The 19,088-nt window shown below is 40.1% G+C and overlaps 1 protein-coding gene across 8 annotated transcripts in view; it reads left to right on the forward strand.

The window, feature by feature from the left end:
• OSBPL1A (oxysterol binding protein like 1A) overlaps nt 1-19,088 on the forward strand; it is a 156,778-nt gene that overhangs the window by 79,847 nt on the left and 57,843 nt on the right. For 7 of the 8 annotated variants that reach the window (XM_072949090.1, XM_072949091.1, XM_072949092.1 and 4 more), the window contains one exon: nt 16,712-16,874. The exons of the other annotated variant lie outside the window; for it this stretch is intronic. In XM_072949090.1, coding sequence (XP_072805191.1) covers nt 16,712-16,874 — 163 coding nt within the window. The remainder of the gene's footprint in view (nt 1-16,711; nt 16,875-19,088) is intronic. 8 annotated transcript variants of the gene reach the window in all.

A 19,088-nucleotide genomic window follows, 5' to 3' on the forward strand; every position in this document is an offset into this window, starting at 1 on the left:
CTGCAGAACTATGTGGTCCATGGTTGGTTGAATCTACAGATGTGGAGGAACCTCGGATTTGCAGGCCCAACTATAAGTTACACATGGATTAATCCTTGGGTTATTCGAGGGTCAGCTGTACTTGAGAAAGGTCAAGCCTACCTTCACTTGTTCGTGGAAACTAATATAGTAAAATACGTGTTCCTCAAAATCAGAGCATGGTTATCCTGAGTGTTAGAATTACACAGAAAATTTAACATGTTCTATTATGAAAATTTTTTTTTGATCTTTGGCATTTGTAGGAGTGCAAAATTTCTGTGAATCTTGAAGTTAAAAGAGAATTTAAAAAATAAGATGGGAACTTGGGGAAATATAACCACAAAATTATAATAAAGGGATCTGAGAAGTTGTCTGATTTTCCCCCATCTGCAAGAATCTTCTCTCCACTTCCTGTGCGGCCCTTCGATGCGCCATGTAAACACAGTGATAGATGGACTTACAGGCGGTGTGCCAGCGCTCGCGGGCTTGCAGCCTGAGCCAGACAGACTGGGCTTGTGCACAGGTCCCGTCGCTTACTGGTTCTGCCATCCTGGGCAGGGCATGTCATCTCAGGGAGCTTGAGTTTCCTCATCATTAATAGTACCTGCCTCGCAGGCCTGGGGGAGGATTATCTGAGGTGGCGTATTTATCATGGCATCTGGCACACGGTCGCCGTACCTGGGCGTGCGTTACTCCTCCTCTTCTCCATGCGGCCGCTGGTGTACGTGAATTACCTTCTCCGGCCACGCGTGCCACTGCAGGAAAGCTGTAAGTGCTCGAAAGTTAAAACTTACATTAAGGCGAAGGTTTTCCTTTTTTCTTTCTTTTTTTTCTTTTTTTTTTTTTTTAATTCATGGTTTCAGGTCTGTGCTCTGCAGAATCACAGAAAAGTATGTTTCTTCTCTTGTGACAATGTCTCAGCTATTTGGAGCCACTAGTCAATTCTTCTTTTCCCGAGGCCACCCGTCTCCAAGTTCCTTTAACAATTACTCCTATATTAAGCTTTCCAGATCCTTCCTTTTCTCACTCTTCACTGGTCCCCCTCAGGTCTTTTCTTAGCAGTGTGTCCTCCAGAAATGAGGTTGGGGTGCAGAGCAGGACTGCTCAGCTGGCTCTCCGTCTGCTCCCGAGAGGGAGCCCTATGCCGCCTGCCTCTCTGGCCTCTGCTTTGCTTCACTCTCACCCCTCTTGCTTTGTTCTGAGGACAGTGGCCTCCTGTTGTGCCGCAGACTCCTGAGCCCCTTCCCCCCTCAGGACTGGTGCTGTTCCTCTGCCTGGAACACTTGGCCACTTGCCTGCCTCTCTTTTGATTCTCCAACCATCCTGGCTCCCGGGACTCCCTGGCCCCTTCCCTGCTTTGTTTTTGTCTTTAGTGTTTCCCACCACCTAACACACCAAGTATTTCACTACTTTACCTGTTTCTTTCCCCAGAGAAGACTGTAAGTCCTCTGCGTGCAGGCGTTTTTGTCTGTTCTCTCCCCTGCTGATGCTGGCAGCCTGGAACGCCAGGCATGGTGGAAGTGTTGATGACTACTTGCTGCAGGCAGAATGCAGTGGGAGCACCCATTCCCCTTTCCTTACCGGGTGCATCACACTGGGCTGGGAAGGGCCGCTTGGGCACCAGCTCACAGTCATGGGCCCTTTTTTTCCCCCTTTGAAAAAATTAGAAGAAAAATCGAGGTGTCCTTGAAGAAGGGAAAATTAGAAGCGGTGTTCATGGTTTTAGGACTTTGGGAATTTTCCAGTCACTTTGCTTGCTTAATCAATATTTTGTTTTACACATAGTCTTATTTGCTCCTAAGATTTTTGTTTTGTAGAAATAAATATAGGTCATTCAGGTAAGAATATCTGTTCTTTAAATGTAACTTAACAAAGCTTTCCAAGTAGCGGGCTTGAGATAAATGATCTTTTCAACCCTTAGAAGTGCCAGGTGCTTAGTCCCTCCCATGTGCCACGAGAGGACATTTTCTGTGTGTGCCAGAATTTGCAAAACTGGGGAAGCACTGCTTTAAGACACTTAATATGTTTTCTTCAGATGGAGTTAAAATCTACTGAGTTGTGATTCCAGTATATTCTAGTTTTCTTCCCACCTTCCCCCCTGCTTTGAGAACCTTGAAAACACATGTTGAAACAGTGAAACATCAAAATTCTGTAAAAGCGAAGTAATTGTCTTTCTGGACTTAACAGTGTTCAACATGTATACAAAAACATATTCCCAGAGGCAGAGCTGACGACATTAAAAAAAAGTAGAGTTGGAAATGGTGGTGTAGCTGTGCAGGGGAATAGTCCTCAGCGGTAGAAAGGAAAGAGCTGCTCATATCTTTGCAGCAACGTGAGTGAATCTGAAAAACGTTATACTGAGTGAAAGAAGACAGACACAAAGGAGTATGCTGTACATGAGTCCACTTATTTGAAGTTCAAGAGCAGACAAACCTAATGCATGGTTCCCGAAACCTGAGCAGTGGTTGCCAGGCTGGGGGTGGGGAGAGCAGGGGGAGAGAGAAATGTAAACGGGGCACAGAGGAGATTGGGGGAAGGAGGGAGGAGAAGTGTTCTGTGTCTTTACAGCGGTGCTGGTTGCAGAGGGTATATGTTTGTGACTATTTGGGTGTATTTTATTGTAGACAAATAATCTCTAAAGTTCATTTAAAAAATTAATCGGTAGGGTGTTACTTCTGGTATACATAACTGTTTCCAGTTATTTTCATCTAGAGAACGATACCGACTTACAGAGCCCTTGACTAACTTCTGAAAATAAGTTTCCTTTAGATTTTGATTAAATTTCTCTGCTTTTAAAAATGGTTGTTTACCTCTTGCTGTGGCATATCTCTGAAAAAAGAAATGTATTTCAGGGATACATAAGATATATAAATCTGTGGTGAGTGATTATATAAGAGTAGGCTATTTTTAGGTAGAAGCTTTGCAGCCGTGATGAGGCGGGAATGTGCTTAGCAGAACCTCAGATGGGCTTCCTTGAGTAGACTGCTGGGAGAGCCGAGCACGCTGCACTAGTGGAGAGAACCCTGTAAGCGTTGTTCTGTGTTTAATGTCCTGCAGGTTTTTCAGATTTGCAAATTTGATGCAGAAGTTTGATGCAAACATCACTTGCTAAGTAGACACATTTAAAGGGATTTTGCTAATTGTAAAATTATGAGAGATATATGACAGACACATAGGAGTATGCAGAAAGCTGTTTTCTGTAAAGCATAGGGAAGATTATAAACACCAGAACCCGGCAACCACTGGCCGGAGATTTTGGTTGGTCTTAGTTTGTTCTTATCGGCAAACACACAAATACAGTCTGTGTTGCAGTTTAATATCCTACTTTGGTTTCAGTAGTCTCAGAGTGGGCATTTTTCCTTGTCATATGTATTCTTTGAAAATACACTTAAGATTAAGAAATGTATTGCTTTAACTCTGATTGTCAGTAATGGAGTGGTCTTTTCACTGTGCACTTACTATTGTGAAATATTCTCATTTTTTACAGCTTTATTGAGGTATAATTGACATACATTTTAAATATGTGCAATTTATTGTAGTTTAGTGAGTATTGCTGCGTGTTAATGTTGTGAAACTGTTGTCACTTTTGGGCTGAGACATACTTCTAGTATTTCCAAATGTTTATTCTTGCCTTTTTAGTACCTCCCACCCTTCCTCTACCCCCATACACAGGCAGCTGTTGATCAGCTTTCTATCACCAGTTAGTGCTTAGTAAGCATTTTCTAGAATTTTACATAACTGGAATCATAGAGTTTGTACTTTGGTGCAGGTGGAGGCAGTTTGGCTTCTCAACATAATTATTTGCAGATTCACCCATGTTGTTGCACGTAGCAATAGTTCATTCTTTTTTTACTGCTGACTAGTGTTCTGTTTTATGGCTATACCACAGTTTATTTACCTGTCGATGGACCTTTGGATTGTATCCAGTTTTTGGCTATTGCAAATTTTTGTGTGGACATAACCTTTTATTTCTCTTAGATAAATACTTAGGAGTAAGTAGAATCGTGGGATCTCCCAGGAAATGCATGTTTGTGGGGGCTTTTTTTAAAGTTTGTTTTTCATTTTTTAAAAATTGTAGCATTCATGTAACATAAAGTTAACTATTTGAGTGTAAGATTCAGTGGCATTTAGTAATTCACAGTGTTGTGCAACCATCACTCTACTTCTGAAACGTTTTCATCAACCCAAAAATAAGCCTGTACCCGTTAAGCAGTCACTCCCCATCCCTGCTTCTGCACCCTGGCCCATGAAAACAACTAATCTGTGTTTTGTCTCTATGGATTTGCCTATTTTGGACATTTCCTGTAAATGGAATCATTCAACATGTGAGATTTAATATCTGGCTTCATTAGCATAATACCTTTTATCTATGTAATTTTTTAATTGAAGTATAGTCGGCTTACAATGTGTCAATTTCTGGTGTACAGCATAATGTCTCAGTCATACATATACATACATATATGCCTTTTCATATTCTTTTTCATTATAGGTTCCTACAAGACATTGAATATAGTTCCCTGTAGCATATTTTTGAGCTTCATGTGCATTGTAGCATTTATCAGTAGTTTATTTCTTTTAATGGCTAAATAGTATTCCATGGTATGTATATGCCACATCTTATTTGCCCATTCATACATTTGTGGCCATCTGGGTTTCCACCTTTTGACTATTGTGAATAGTACTACTCTGAACATTTTTGTACAGGCATTTGTTTGAACACGTTTCAGTTCTTTGGGGTGTGTACCTAAGAGTGAATTTTCTGGGTCATATGGTAATTCTGTGTTTAGCTTTTTTTGAGGAACCACCAAACTGTTTCCCACGGCTTCTGCACCATTTTATCTTCTCACCCACAGGGCACAAGGATTCTGTTTTCTTCATCCTTACCAACACTATTTTCCTTTTTTTTTTTTTTTTTAATTTTAATTGTAGCTGTCCTAGTGGGTGTAAAGTCATAGCTCATTGTTATGATTTGCATTCTTCTAATGACTAAAGATGTTGAGCATCTTTTCATATGTTTGTTGGTCATTTGTATATTTGGAAAAATGTCTGTACAAGGTCTTGGCTCATTTTTAAATTTGGTTGTTTGTGTGAAAAATTTTAGTCAAAATAACCACTCCATCAGGGCCTTACATTTATATGTAAACACAGTTTCTCTAAAAAATATTTTGAATTAGTTATTTACTATTGAGAATGTATCTTCTTTGATATATTTTTTCACTTAGAGGTTCATTAAAAAAATAAGTTCTTGTACTTCATTATTCAAACATGATTTAGCCAAGACATGTTCAAAGCATCTGTAATTTTCCATAGGGCATATATCCCAAATTAAATTGTTTTTTTCATAGCTTCAGTTTTTTCTGTGTATATTACAGCAGTATTTTCTGACAAAGGAATATGCTTTAGTCTTTCACCACACTATTTTTTCTGTCAACTATTTCAGAACTTTTTTTTTTTTGTAATTTGAGGACTATTTACTCAAGTGATTTGTAGCTTTTTGTCTTTTCTATTAAAAAACCTTAAAGGTCTCCAGAATATATAAGCAGCTCATACGACTCAATAAGAAAAAAATAAACAACCCAATCCAAAAATGGGCAGAAGGCCTAAACAAGCAATTCTCCAAGGAAGACATACAAATGATCAAAAAGCACATGAAAAAATGCTCAATATCACTAATTATCAGAGAAATGCAAATCAAAACTACAATGAGGTATCACCTCACACCAGTCAGAATGGCTGTCATTCAAAAATCCACAAATGACAAATGCTGGAGAGGCTGTGGAGAAAGGGGAACCCTCCTACACTGCTGGTGGGAATGCAGTTTGGTGCAGCCATTGTGGAAAACAGTGTGGAGATTCCTCAAAAGACTAGGAATAGACTTACCATATGACCCAGGAATCCCACTCCTGGGCTTGTACCCAGAAGGAAATCTACTTCAGGATGACACCTGCACCCCAATGTTCATAGCAGCACTATTTACAATAGCCAAAACATGGAAACAGCCTAAATGTCCATCAACAGGTGACTGGATAAAGAAGATGTGGTATATTTATACAATGGAATACTACTCAGCCATAAAAACCGACAACATAATGCCATTTGCAGCAACATGTATGCTCCTAGAGAATGTCATTCTAAGTGAAGTAAGCCAGAAAGAGAAAGAAAAATACCATATGAGATCGCTCATATGTGGAATCTAAAAAACAAAAACAAAAACAAACAAAAAATCATAAATACAGGACAGAAATAGACTCATGGACAGAGAATACAGACTTGTGGTTATCAGGGGGGTAGAGGGTGGGAAGGGATAGACTGGGATTTCAAAATTGTAGAATAGATAAACAAGATTACACTGTATAGCACAGGGAAATATACACAAAATGTTATGATAAATCACAGAGAAAAAAATGTGACAATGAGTGTGTATATGTCCATGAATGACTGAAAAATTGTGCTGAACACTGGAATTTGACACAACATTGTAAAATGATTATAAATCAATAAAAAATGTTAAAAAAAAAACCTTAAAGGAGTTTCTAAACATTTTATTACATTTAGTGAAGAAATTTCAAGGGTAAAGCTCTGGGCTGAATGTCGTATGATTTTAAATATCACTGAGGAAATTTGGGGAGGTTTATCTTCATCTTCTGGATGCTTAGATTTTAAATGTTGAGACAAATATCATGACTATTGCTTATTAGTTTATATCTCAGGGCATAATAACAACACGTAAATAGAGGGTGGCCTGCATACAACTGTATGCACACGTGTGTACGTCTGTCTGTATTTCACATGGTCTTCTGGAGAACTGGCTTATTGCCATCTGATTATATATGATCTCTCTTTACCAGAGTGGCTGACAAAGAGCTCTCACTAGCAGTAGAAGCCTTTGCCCTCGTCTGTGCGCTTTGTTAGCATCATTAGTATTATCTTCAATCTGGAGCTTCTTTCTGGAGGTCTTGATGCTGTGGGTGCATTTTGTGAGTTAACTAGGTACTGTAGCCTGTAAATCCTTGTAACCAGGCTCTCATGAACTGCAGTGCATCACAACACCCTGGAAGCAGGTGCTTCCGTCAGTCTGAGTGATAGCTGCCACTCTTCCCGAGGTTACTGTGCATCCTGCGCTTGACCCTTGACCTGTGGACCATGTGAGAGCACTGCTGTCTGCATGTATATTATCATATGTGCATACATAACATTTGGTCTAATATTTTTGGCAAAAAGACTTTTCCAGTATTCCTATGTCTCATGAGCGCACACACAGTCTGCTTTGGAGACTGTAAGTCAAAGCAAATGAAGAACCATTGAAAAGCTTTAAAGTAAAGTAATGCTGGGTTTGCATTTTTTTTTAATTGAAGTATAGTCAGTTTACAGTGTTGTCAGTTTCTGGTGTACAGCATAATGTTTCAGTCATATGCTTTTTCATTATAGGTTACTACAAGATACTGAATACAGTTCCCTGTGATAGAGTTTGCATTTTTAATGGATGTGTTGGGCAGGAATGTGAAGCATCTTTTCTGTTTTTCCTCTTTCTAGACTGTAAGCTCTCCAAGGATTAATCAGTCTCTTTCTCTGCTTTGTATCCCTAGCACTTACCTTGAAATAGCAGTACCTGCCCAGCAGGGATTTTTTAACTAGACTGAAATTCTCCTAATTTGGCAGTTCTTACCCAGGAGCCACACCAGAATACTTGGTGGTGCTTCGCTTTTGTTGTTGTTGTTGGCTGGTTGGGTTGTTTTTGTATGTGTGTGTGTGTGTGTGGTGCTTTTTAAAAAGCATCACATGTATTAGTATTAGCACCAAGCAAAGAACCCAAAGCCAAATAGCATTAGCTTGATTTAGGGAATTTCTTTTTCACCTTAAAGAAGACAGGAGGTAGGCAGTCTGAGCCTAGGAGAGCAGTTTCAGGTGTTCGGGGCTATTCCAAATACTGAATTCTAGTCAGGAGGAAGGGGCAAAAAAATAGGAGGATGCCCTTCCCTTTAAGGAGGTCTGGTGAATTCCTTACAACACTTCCATTCTCCTTGGCCACAACTTAGTCATGTGGCCACAGCCTTCAGAGAGACTGAGCAATAGTTTTTAAGCTGGAGAGCGGTGTAGCCAGCTAACAAATCGGGGTTCTTACTAAGGAAGGAGACCAGCTATTGAGAGGAATTAGAGATCTCAGGCCTCATTCATTCTTCGAAGTCCTGATGCAGTAGGTCTGGGCTCAGACCAAACCAAACCAATCCTATAGCTGCTCCAAGTATACGCTTCATGATGGAGAACCTCAGCTCTAAGGCAGGTTTTGAACAGAACAGATGTACTAGTTGTTGGAATGAAAAACTGTTCTCCCAGAGGGCATGGGTTCAGCCAGGTTCCTGCTCCATCTAGTGAACTCGCCATTTTGCAGTGATGTCATTCCTGCCGGGGTCCAAGGGATGGTTTTAACAAATACGTTGCTGCAGTCCAGGTAATACCTGCCTCCCTCATTCGTCTGGTCCACCAGTCCAGTGACCCTATCAAAAAAAAAAAAAAAGTGAGACCCTCTGCTTCTAAGACTCCTAATCGTGTATTCCCATCAACAGTGTTCCTGGGTCTTACGGCTGCTGGTAATACCATGGGTTGGAAAGCTTATGGAATTTGGGGTTAAAAGGTCTTGGTTTCAGTTTTTCATTTCTCTGCTAACCTTTGGCAAGTTACTTAAACTTTATGAGCTTCAATCTATACATGTATACGTTCCTCATAGGGCTCTTTGGAGGATTTAATGAACTAACAGTATATAAAAGTGCCTTTTAAACTGTAAAATGCTGTGCATGTAGCTTATCAGTTGTAGGCATAGAAACAGTCCTGTGAAAGCAGAACCAGTGTTTATACAAATGCTTATGAAGTTGTTTGGGTTTTTCTTTTTGCTAGATGAACTTTTATACTAAAGTTAAGTATAGTGAGATTTTAAGAGACATTTTTGTTCAGGAGCCTGCCCTTTAATTATTACTTTTTAAGTAAACTGTGAAATACTCATTAATACTGGTTAAAGAGATTTTAGTAAAGAAAAAAGGTTATTTTGCACTGCTTCAGTCCCCTCCTGCCTCTGTTACTATACACTCTAAGGGTGCAACATTACACAGTATATTAAACATTTTAGAGAATCTAGGGGGTGGTATGACTCTGTACTACCTTTGTACATTTAGTGGTACAAGTGTAGGGATAAGCCATGTAACTGAGGAGAAGTCTGTTCAGGGCTCAACAGGGAGGTCCTTGGTTGCTAACAAAATCTCTCCTTGACTTCAGACTTGAGGCAAACCAAGGAGTCTGTCAGTACACAAAAACCACTGAAGTCAGGCCAGACAGTAGCAACAGGATAGATATTAAGGAATTGGCTCGTGCCAGCTAGGATTGTGGGGGCCAATCTGAAGTGAGCAGTGCAGGCTGGAGGCTGGAAATCTAGCTGTTGCAGCTCAAGGCCACAATCTGTAGATTAGAAGAGCCGTCTAGAGACAGAAAGGTTAGTGCATTCTTTAAAAATCTCCAGTTTTCCAAACAAGTTTGTAGTATGTGTTCCTCAAACATGGTAACATTTTAGAATTTTTATTGAATAGATTTACATCATTTCCATGTAGCCAACACCGATTTCTTACATTATGTTGAAATCTGTTTGTAGTGTGTTTAATATATACCATTACATGACAATTTAACGTTTGGTTCTGTAATTTACATGATACATAAGAACCTTTTGAAATTTTTAATACTTTATACCATGATCTAGAATAATTTGAGGATTATATATTGAGGTAGTAGTGCTTTTCTGAATATAATCCTATAAGTACCAGCTTCCCGAATGTAAAAGGTACACAGTTATGGAAATTTAACTTTATTGCAGTTACTCCTTATGTGACTGTTAAGAATTGGTGTCAAGTGATACAACACCACAATTAAAAGAGAAAATTATTATGAGCTCTTACTTGTACCAAGTTAGTTTAAATGCCAGAACCATTGAACAAGGGAGCTGAGTCCACGCTATTGAATCTATTGTTCGTAACGTGCGGCAGAAGCAAATGGTGCTTTTGTTTCTGAAGACATATTTCTGTTTTCTGCTTTTTTTTTTTAAAGACCTGTAAAAACTCAGCCATGTTGTCATTCGTAAGTAGTAGTATTCTCCCATTGATTTTATTTTTATGAGAGGTTATTTTTAAATCAGTCTGGCAAAGGTAACTACCAAATACTCTGGTTTTATGTTGATTCTTCCAAGTATCATCTGCCCTTGCTTTTTGAACTCCCCATTTATTTACCAAATAATTCTTAAGTGACTTTTGGGCTTTATGCTAGATACGGGAGTAAGCAGTTTTCCCCAGATTCCTCCTTTATTTAAAGTGTCTGAAGATACATTTGGGAGTTGTGGACCTACCAAATTATTAGCAGAAAGTGCAGTTTAACAAGCTCTGCTGAGGTCATTTTACTTTGAGCGAGCGTGTCAGTAAGTCAGCAGGCCCTCACCTTCATTCCCAAGACAGAGCCTAAGGGCAGAATTAGGTACTGAGGCAATTCCCAGTGGGATTTCCTTTTCTGTTGGCTCAAGCCAGATTGAGGGAAATGGTAGACCCAGTAAGAAAGGGGGCATTCTTTGTTTAATGGGTCCAGGAGCAAGCCACAGTTGACTGTAAGCAAGGGGGGAATGCTGGAGCCACTGCCTTGTTGGGTTGACCAGGTTAGTGTGAATGAGGCTTTGGGGGGGGGGTCCTAGGAAATGGTCTCATTTTAAATCTCAGGATGAACTTTTGAATGCTGTGTGTAATGTTAGAGAGACTGGTAGCTTTTGACCACGTCGCATGCTGGCACCTCCAGGTTGAGGACCTCTTGTTTCCTATTGTCTACATTTCTTACATGCACTGAGACAAAAGGAGTGCCTAGAAGAAAACTTAGACTTACCTGTATGAATCTGTACATACATGCTGGTCTTCCTTCTGCAACTAAGGGTGAACTTTCAGTGTCCTTAGTAAAAGTCAGCTGTACACGTGTGGATCGGATCGCATCCTTTTTTGCAAACTCAAGAACAACATTCCAGGAATTATCTCTTACTCCTACCTCATTGGTTTCCTCTGCTCTTATCAACTCTTTCCCATCAGTGTAGAAACATGCTGGGTGCTCTTCCATCATAAAGCCTTATTGACCCCATACCCTCTTCAGTAGTTCCCCCAATTTTCTTCTTTCCTTTTTAGCAAAACTTCTTAATGGGCTGTGCTCGCCCTTTCCAAGATTCCTTCTCCCATTTCTTTTCACCTACTCTAGTCAAGCCTTTGCCTTCAGGGTTCTCTTAGCACTGCACCGAACCTGCCCTTGTCAAGGTCACCATTGACCTCATCACCAGATCAAGAGGTCTTTTCTTAGTTCTCATGTTATTTGATTTGTCATCAGTGCTTGACAGAATCACTTGTTCCTCCTTGAAGTACTTCATTTAAGCTTCCAGATGTCCACACACTCCTGATTTCTTTCAGTCTCTCCTTTTTTTTTTTTTTTTTGTTTCCTTTGCTTATTCTTTCTCATCTCTCCCAGCAGAAGGAAATGTCAGTCCTTGGATTTCTTCCTGTTTCTGTTTCACTGTCTCTCCTGTAGTGCTTCTTTCTGGTCTTACAGCTTAAAATCCTCATCTATTTACAAATGACTTCCAGAGTTATAGCTCCAGCCTGGGCCTCTTCCCTGAACACCTGATTTGATATCTAATTGCCTACATGAGTGTCTGATGGCATCTCACACCTACCATATATGAAGCTGAGTTCCTGGTTGTCCCAGTCCCTCCTGCCATCTTCCTCGAGTTGGGTAATGACTCTGTCTTTAGTTGCTCAGGTCAAAACCATGAAGTCGTCCTTGATTTCTCATTTCTCTCACATCCCGTAGGCTGCCAGCAGGTCATTTAGGCCTGCCTTTAGTATATACCCGGAATCTGACTACTTCTTAACACCTCCGTTGCTGTCACCCATCTCTTAACCTGGATTGTTGCAGTAGCTTCTTGAAAGATCTTTTTGATTCTACGCTTGACCTTCCCCCCAGGTCTCCTCTTCAGGATATCAGTCGGAGAGATTGTGTTAAAATGTAAATCAGTTAATGGTAACTCCTCTTCTCAAAACCATCCAGTAGCTCCCCATGTCAGTCAGTGTCAAAGCCAGCGTCCTTACCATGGTGGGCAAGCTCTGTGCAGCCCCTGTCCCCACCCACAACCTCCTTGCACGGCCTGCCTCATCTCCATTTCCTCCTGTCAGACAAATCTCCTTGGTCACTGAGGCAGATTTATGTTTAAGTAAGCATCTTTTTTAGTCAGGGGAAAGGACTGGAAAAAAAAAAAGGCTCCAGGAACGTAAGGAAGTTGATTACAGTTGAAAAGGCATTGATGGGATGACATAGAAGAAGGGCATTAGAGGCAACAAAACCCTGAAAGTTAATGTGTGCAGAGTTGCTTTGTAAGTCTATAAAACAAAGCTATCCAGTCATGAGGATCCATTTTCATACATGATCCTGCCTGACACATGGGATCAAATCTTACTTTTCCTGAGCTCTGGGGATGAGAGTGTGAGTCCACCTGGCTATGAACTTGGAAGTAACATTGATCGTTTGCATTCATGCGAGAGCTCCATCCTCCTCCTCCTCTTCCTCCTCCCCCAAAGCAGTGCATTGGTCTTCTGTGAGCAGAGGAGCCCTTGCCAACTGTAAATGACCAGACCCACTTTCTAACAACTATGTGGCAATACAGGGAAAAGTCAGCATATTGTTGGTCCTAATCACATAAATAAGAGTCAGTGTAATTCCTTATCTGAGATAAAATTAGATGTTTTTGAATTCAAGATCTAGCCTTGCAGTCTTGACTCAATGTGTTCTTCATGATTGTAGTCGTACATCCAGTGACAAAGAGGAAATGAATAAGGTTAATGCTGTTGATCTGGCCAGAGGGCAGTCAGTTGAAAGCTTCACCAGATTGATTAAGGCCAGAATGTGACCTAACCTGTAATTGGATAATTGGACCCAGTGTTCTGTGAATACTAATCATTTACTCCCACTTAATGGTGTGTCTTTGCCAGACTTAATCATTATCTCTGCCTGATTTAACCTCTGTGAAACATGGGTAAATAACAGGGCACTTTACAGAATGAGAGAGCTAATAAACTGTATACGCTGGCGAGTGCAAGTCTCTTTTTAAAATTCAGTTCTTTGGCCCGCATCCGTTCACTGCCAGTGTGAAGAACGCTTTGGAAATGTTCGTTGTGAATTTTACCCACCAGGATGACATGAAGTACAAGGAAAGGTTGTCCTGTTGAAGTGATTCGAGGAGACTATGGAAAGGCTTGAATTTGCATTAGTCTAAATGGGCTACAGACACACAGAGCAATGTGTCTATTAATAATACTTTGTAACTATTAAGTGTGTGGTGATTCATTCCTTAAATTTTTTCTCATAAGAAGTTTGACATTTATGTTTACTTGGTTATATGTTGATTTTTATTGTGGCAAAGTGGCTGAGGGAATAAATCTTATAAGTGGATTTGAAAAATAAAATGTCATGCATATTCTAGAAATGTTCTAATGTAATTACGAACACATGTTGGGCTCCACTGATCTTGTGAAGCAAGTTCTTTATTCCTTTAATAATAATTAGGGTAGTTGTAGTTTGAGGATTTTGTTTAAAAAGTGTCATCAGTATGTGTGTATTGGTATACATATTCCCTGTGCCTGGAATTGCAAAGAGGGATTGCATGAAGGTACTGTTTCTGTTACAACATAGTTTCTAAGCTAGCAAATGAGATTTTGGAGACAGACTTTAATAAGATGAAGGTTTTATGAACTTGCACTCTTCATAACTTTATGAGCAGTTCTGCACTAATTTCCCAATGCAGGATATCCCCTAGGTGTTTGTGAAGCACTGAGATTGTAGCTGGTTTGAAATTAGTTGTTCCAGTTGACTGTTCCAATTGATTGATCTAATTGACCGAAAAGCATCGATGGCAGTTAAGTATGTTCTCAAATGCTTGTCTGCTGCAAGGAGCAAGCTCCTTTACTGGTGCATTTTCTGTGATACATACACCTACTTTCTCAGCTCCATCACTTTACATGACGGGAGATAACTGCCATTTGGTGGGAAGTTTGTGAGTAAGGTACCTTCAGTGCGGAAGATCATTTTGCTTGAATCTAATACAGATGCCCTCAGATCAACTCACAGATAAAAACAAGAACTAGAACTGTAGTTAGAGCCGCGTCTGCTTCCACCCTTTCACTCCTTCTCTGAAGAACAAGTGAGAACAGATGTCGAGGTGGCGGAAATGCAGTGATGCTTATTTCAGAGGGATAAAGGAGAAGGATTTGGAATACAGTTTTGTTGAGGAACTTGATATTTTGGAATCTCAATGATTCATTTTGCCACTTTTCTGAAACCTAATGAATTTAGGTCCTGAAACTTCTGTATTTGTTAGCTGAAGGGGATAATTTAGTTGATTCTTCTCTGGAAAGATACAGTGTCAGCAGCACATTTGCATTTTGATATTTGACCGCTAAATCAAGCTGAAGGGAGGGGTGAAAGTTTGGATCTTCCTGCAGTGGGGTTTTTGGAATCTACAGCGGTGCTGATAGATCTTTTCATTCAAATAAAGGATCGTTTTGGACATTGCAGTGAATTTTCTAGTCCTTGTTTATAGACACATGAATTGTTTAACCCATCAAATGGAGGAAGGACAGCTTTTTTCCTTTTTTTTTTTTGAAGTTGACCCTAGCCATAGTAAGAGTATTTCCTTTTAAGAGATAAAATTCAGATTATAGGAATATTTGCAATTATCTTGCTATTCATTAAAAGCTGTAAATGTGTAAGTTTTTTTTTCAGTTTTGTATTTGTTCTGCTCATTAGTGCTTACTAGTTACTGCTATTTCTATTTCATTATTGCAGTTCTAATAAGAATAATCTTGTTGCTGTAATAATAAACACTACACTAAGGTGCCTGAGGACTGAAACTATTCCTAGGATAATGAAGGTTTAACCCTATTTTTGTTATGAGCTTCTTAACATTTCAACAAAGCTGTGTTTTAAGTCATATCTGGTTTCTTGGAGTGTTCCACTCAATGCGTGGCTCTGGCATCGTGGAGGGAGATGCTGCATCCTTGTGGACCGAGGGGCGGAGACTGAGAGGGAATGCCAGGAAGTGGGAGGCGGGTTCAGCAGAGAGCATTTCGGAGCAGTGGTGAGAGAATTTGCCGATTCCAGGACCCAGAGGCAGACATTTTGACCTGGGGGCGGTTTTGGAGGTCGCCCCATCCAGTGCCTTTCAAACTGCTGGAACAGCCCCTGGCTTTGGGGCTTGAGGGAACCCCAGGGAGAGGAAGGGTCACCCTGTGCAGTTCTGCTTCGTGAAACTTCTGTTTTACCTGCTGGGATTATGTTTGAGAAATAGGTTCTGCTGCTAAAACTTAAGAAAAAAATATTGAAGCGCGCTGAGTTGAAGCTACTGATTAAATTATTAGATAGTAGTGGAATCCCTATTTTATAGGTGAGGAAGCAAGAACAGGGACTTCTGAGGTTACACAATGTACAGTGGTAGATCCCAGCTTTTCTGGCTCCTGTCTAGTGCCGCATAGGCTCTAGAAGTTGAGGGAGATTACAGAGTAATTGAGATTTCCAGAGTTCTGGTTGAAGGATAGGTGAGACTGTTCATACCAAATCTAGGACCTGCTGTTTTTTAGAAGGCTGTAGTTAACTGCAAAGGTTGAGATGCTCTTGAATTAGATAGGAAATGTAGACTGCGTCTTTGAAGGATGAAGTCTTTGCCTTCTCTAAAATTGATTTTTTTGTATATGTATATATTTTTTGAAATAGTTTACAATTTGTCAATTTCTGGTGTACAACAGTACTTCATATATATATTTGAATGTACATATATTTGTTTTCATTCTTTTTCACCATAAGTTACTACAAGATATTGAATATGGTTCCCTGTGCTATACAGTATGATCTTGTTTATCTATTCTATGTATATTAGTTAGTACCTGCAAATCTCCAACTCCCAGTTTATCCCTTCCCACCCCCTTCCTCAACGGTAACCGTAAGTTTGTTTTCTATGTCTGTGAGTCTGTTCGATTATTTTTTTAGTACATTAAATTCAAGGTAGAATATGGGACCAAAATCAAAATACAGAATTGAAAAATGGCAGTTAAAATGTCATCATGTGGATACTTATTTCCCTTAATTTGATATACCAGCTATTTTGAAAGTGAGCCGAAAATTTTTCTCTTATGCTTTGATGTGGTACAAATTTTAATATTTACAATGGTTTTCTTTATTTTGTTCAAAAAAACCTTGCCAATGGTTTTAATTCTTTGTTTTGTTCAAAAATTGGCTTCTTAATTTCATAATGAATATTAAGTGAAATATTCTTTGTTTTAAAAGAACTTATATGATTTTCAGACTGGCTAATGTCCTTCTACTAGGATCCTGATCGTTTTGAGCTGAATCTGTTTGCTGGTTCTTAATCTAGTTTCATTAGCTAGAACTGTTGCGAGACAAGGCCCCACGGGGAGGACAGAGTTATCTCAGTAATTTGGCTCATTCATCCGTGTCTGTGTAACACAACTGTTTTCATTCCCGATGTTGCAGTTGAACTAGATCGAAAGCAAATAATTTTCACCTCCTTTCAAGAACGTCTGTCTCCTGTCACTCTGAAGTCTTTTTTTGTATGTCTGTTTTCTTCTAGGTGAGGAATTTTAAATTGGAACAGGAGCAAGAAAAAAACAAAATTTTGTCAGAAGCGCTGGAGACGCTAGCCACGGAACACCATGAACTAGAGCAGTCTCTGGTTAAAGGCTCCCCACCTGTCAGCATCCTTAGTGAGGAAGAGTTCTATGATGCACTGTCAGGTAATTCTGGAACCCTGACATCTGGGTTGTTGGCAATTTAAAGTTGACCATCTCAACGTCACCTTGAGTTTCCTGGAGTCAACAGATGGAAATGTATCGCTCAGCAGCTCCCCAGCCTGGTAGTCCCCCAGACTACCTAGTTTTTGTGTGATGCTGTCAAGGCAGGAGCCTGAAACTTGGGAATGAAAGTCAGCACTGAGTCTGCCTTGATTGACAGCATGTGCTGTGCTAGGGCCGGAGTGCTGTTCCAACAGCACGAATTTGGTTTATTCCTTGATTTGAATTTGGTTTGTTCCTTGATTTGATGGCTGTTAACTACCTCCTAGTGCCGGGTGCCCTCTTCTTGAGTAGACATTTGGCAGCTCCTGTCGTCTTTCTGCTTCAGTCGTATTTTAACATTTATTGCTACAGTCAGCTTCTCTAGGAGGAGGAGATAAAAAGAACCGTAGTCCCTAGGTTAGGATGACATTAAAATTTCATCTTGGGTGTCAGTTCAGATTGGTTTGCAATAGCTGCTGCTTTATCGACTGCTGTGTTGAGAAGGATCCCGAGGCCGAGGCCGAGGGCTGCTCTGTGTTTGCAGACAGTCACATCAGTGCAATCTCTGGCCCAGAGTCCTTCAGTGGCTCTTCATTGCACCCAGAGTGAAATCCAGACTCCCAGATTAACGGGCTGTTAGGACTCTTGACATGACCCACGCCCTGTGTGTCTGTTCATACAGCCTCGTCCTTTGTCCCTTCACTTACAGGCTCTCGCCCACTGGCTTCCTCCAGTCCTCACGGTGCGGCCGAGACAGCAGGCTGTTAGGTGTGGAGGCAGGAGGGGAGGCTGAACCAGTATGCAAAACCAAGTTTCATTTAAAGTAAATTTTTTCAGTGCTGAGTCAGACCAATAGATTAAATCAGGCCTGTTCTGATACTTAAAAGATATGAAAAAAAGATCGTTTTAAGATATTTCTCTTAAGATATATCTGAATTATTTTTACTAAATGCTTTATCTGCCTTTTGATAGTTGGTTACAACTTGGGTTACTTGCTTTAAAATTAAGTCTGTGTGACTTCCTGTTTCCCCTTTAAATTTCTTCAAATAATCAGGATCAATAAAAATCTGATACAGTGGGTGAGATGAACCTTGTTACTAGCCTACAGTGTAGTGTATTTTTTCCAGCCCCATGGGATCTCTTGATTATTTAAACTTTTCCCAGTATGCTCAAAGACTTAAGATTTCATAAAATTCCATAAAGCACATAAATTTCTTTCTCGCAATTTGGTTGAATTCCATTGTGTTACATGATTAAAAGGAGCTAAATCTAATAAAGCATCACATTTTGTCTTCATTACATGTATATTTAAGGAATGAAATGTCTGTGTAGTGAAATTTCTGGTATTACTGCCTGTAAGTGAGCATTTCCTGGGGAAAGGGCTAAATGTTTGTGCGTGTCAAAGCAAAAGATTTAATGAGAAACTGGAGGCTAGTTCTGTGGAAAAATTCCATTCTTCCAGCAAATAAATACAGAAATATGTTGAAGGCGCCCCTTTAGGGAGGAATTCAGCAATTCTTTCTATGTGTTCCTACCAGCTTTCTGCCCTTTCCATTTCAACTTCCCTTGATGCTACCCTCTCCTACCAAAGTTCTCAAACATCTCTAAACTGTCTCCTCTCCTGGGTAGCATTTCCTGACTCCCCTGGGCAGAATGAATCATTTCGTCTGTGTTGCTTCCATTTACACCTCTTTCATAGCCCTTCTGTTGCATTGTGCTTGTCTCTTGGTGATGGTAGAGACCGTATCAGTTTATATCCTTGAGGTACTTAGCACAGAATCAGAGTTGCTCTCTCAGTGTTTGTGGAATGAAGGTTGTTGAACAAATGTCATTGATACTTCTGTCCTCCCTAGAAATATATTGATATTCAATAGAGAACACAAAAGAATCAGTAACCCTCGGTAATTTCATACAGTCTGCACACACCACTCTGGATGCTATGTGAGAGGGAGGGCTGGGTGACAGGAGTGAGCTGGGATGAGATGTTATTAAAAAATTTGTTCTCGAGACATTTACAGTCAAGTTGGAGCTATGAGACTTGCTCAGAGAGAAGGGAAATGAAAAAGTGGCTAAGGGGGAGAAAATTAAAGGTGCTTGACTTTATGAATCTCTAGTAATTTCCTAAAACATGGTTTTTGAAACGTTACCAGTTAAATAACTTCATGGCTGTTATTC

The sequence above is a fragment of the Vicugna pacos genome, chromosome 24 (assembly GCF_048564905.1).
Source record: "Vicugna pacos chromosome 24, VicPac4, whole genome shotgun sequence".
NCBI lineage: Eukaryota > Metazoa > Chordata > Mammalia > Artiodactyla > Camelidae > Vicugna > Vicugna pacos.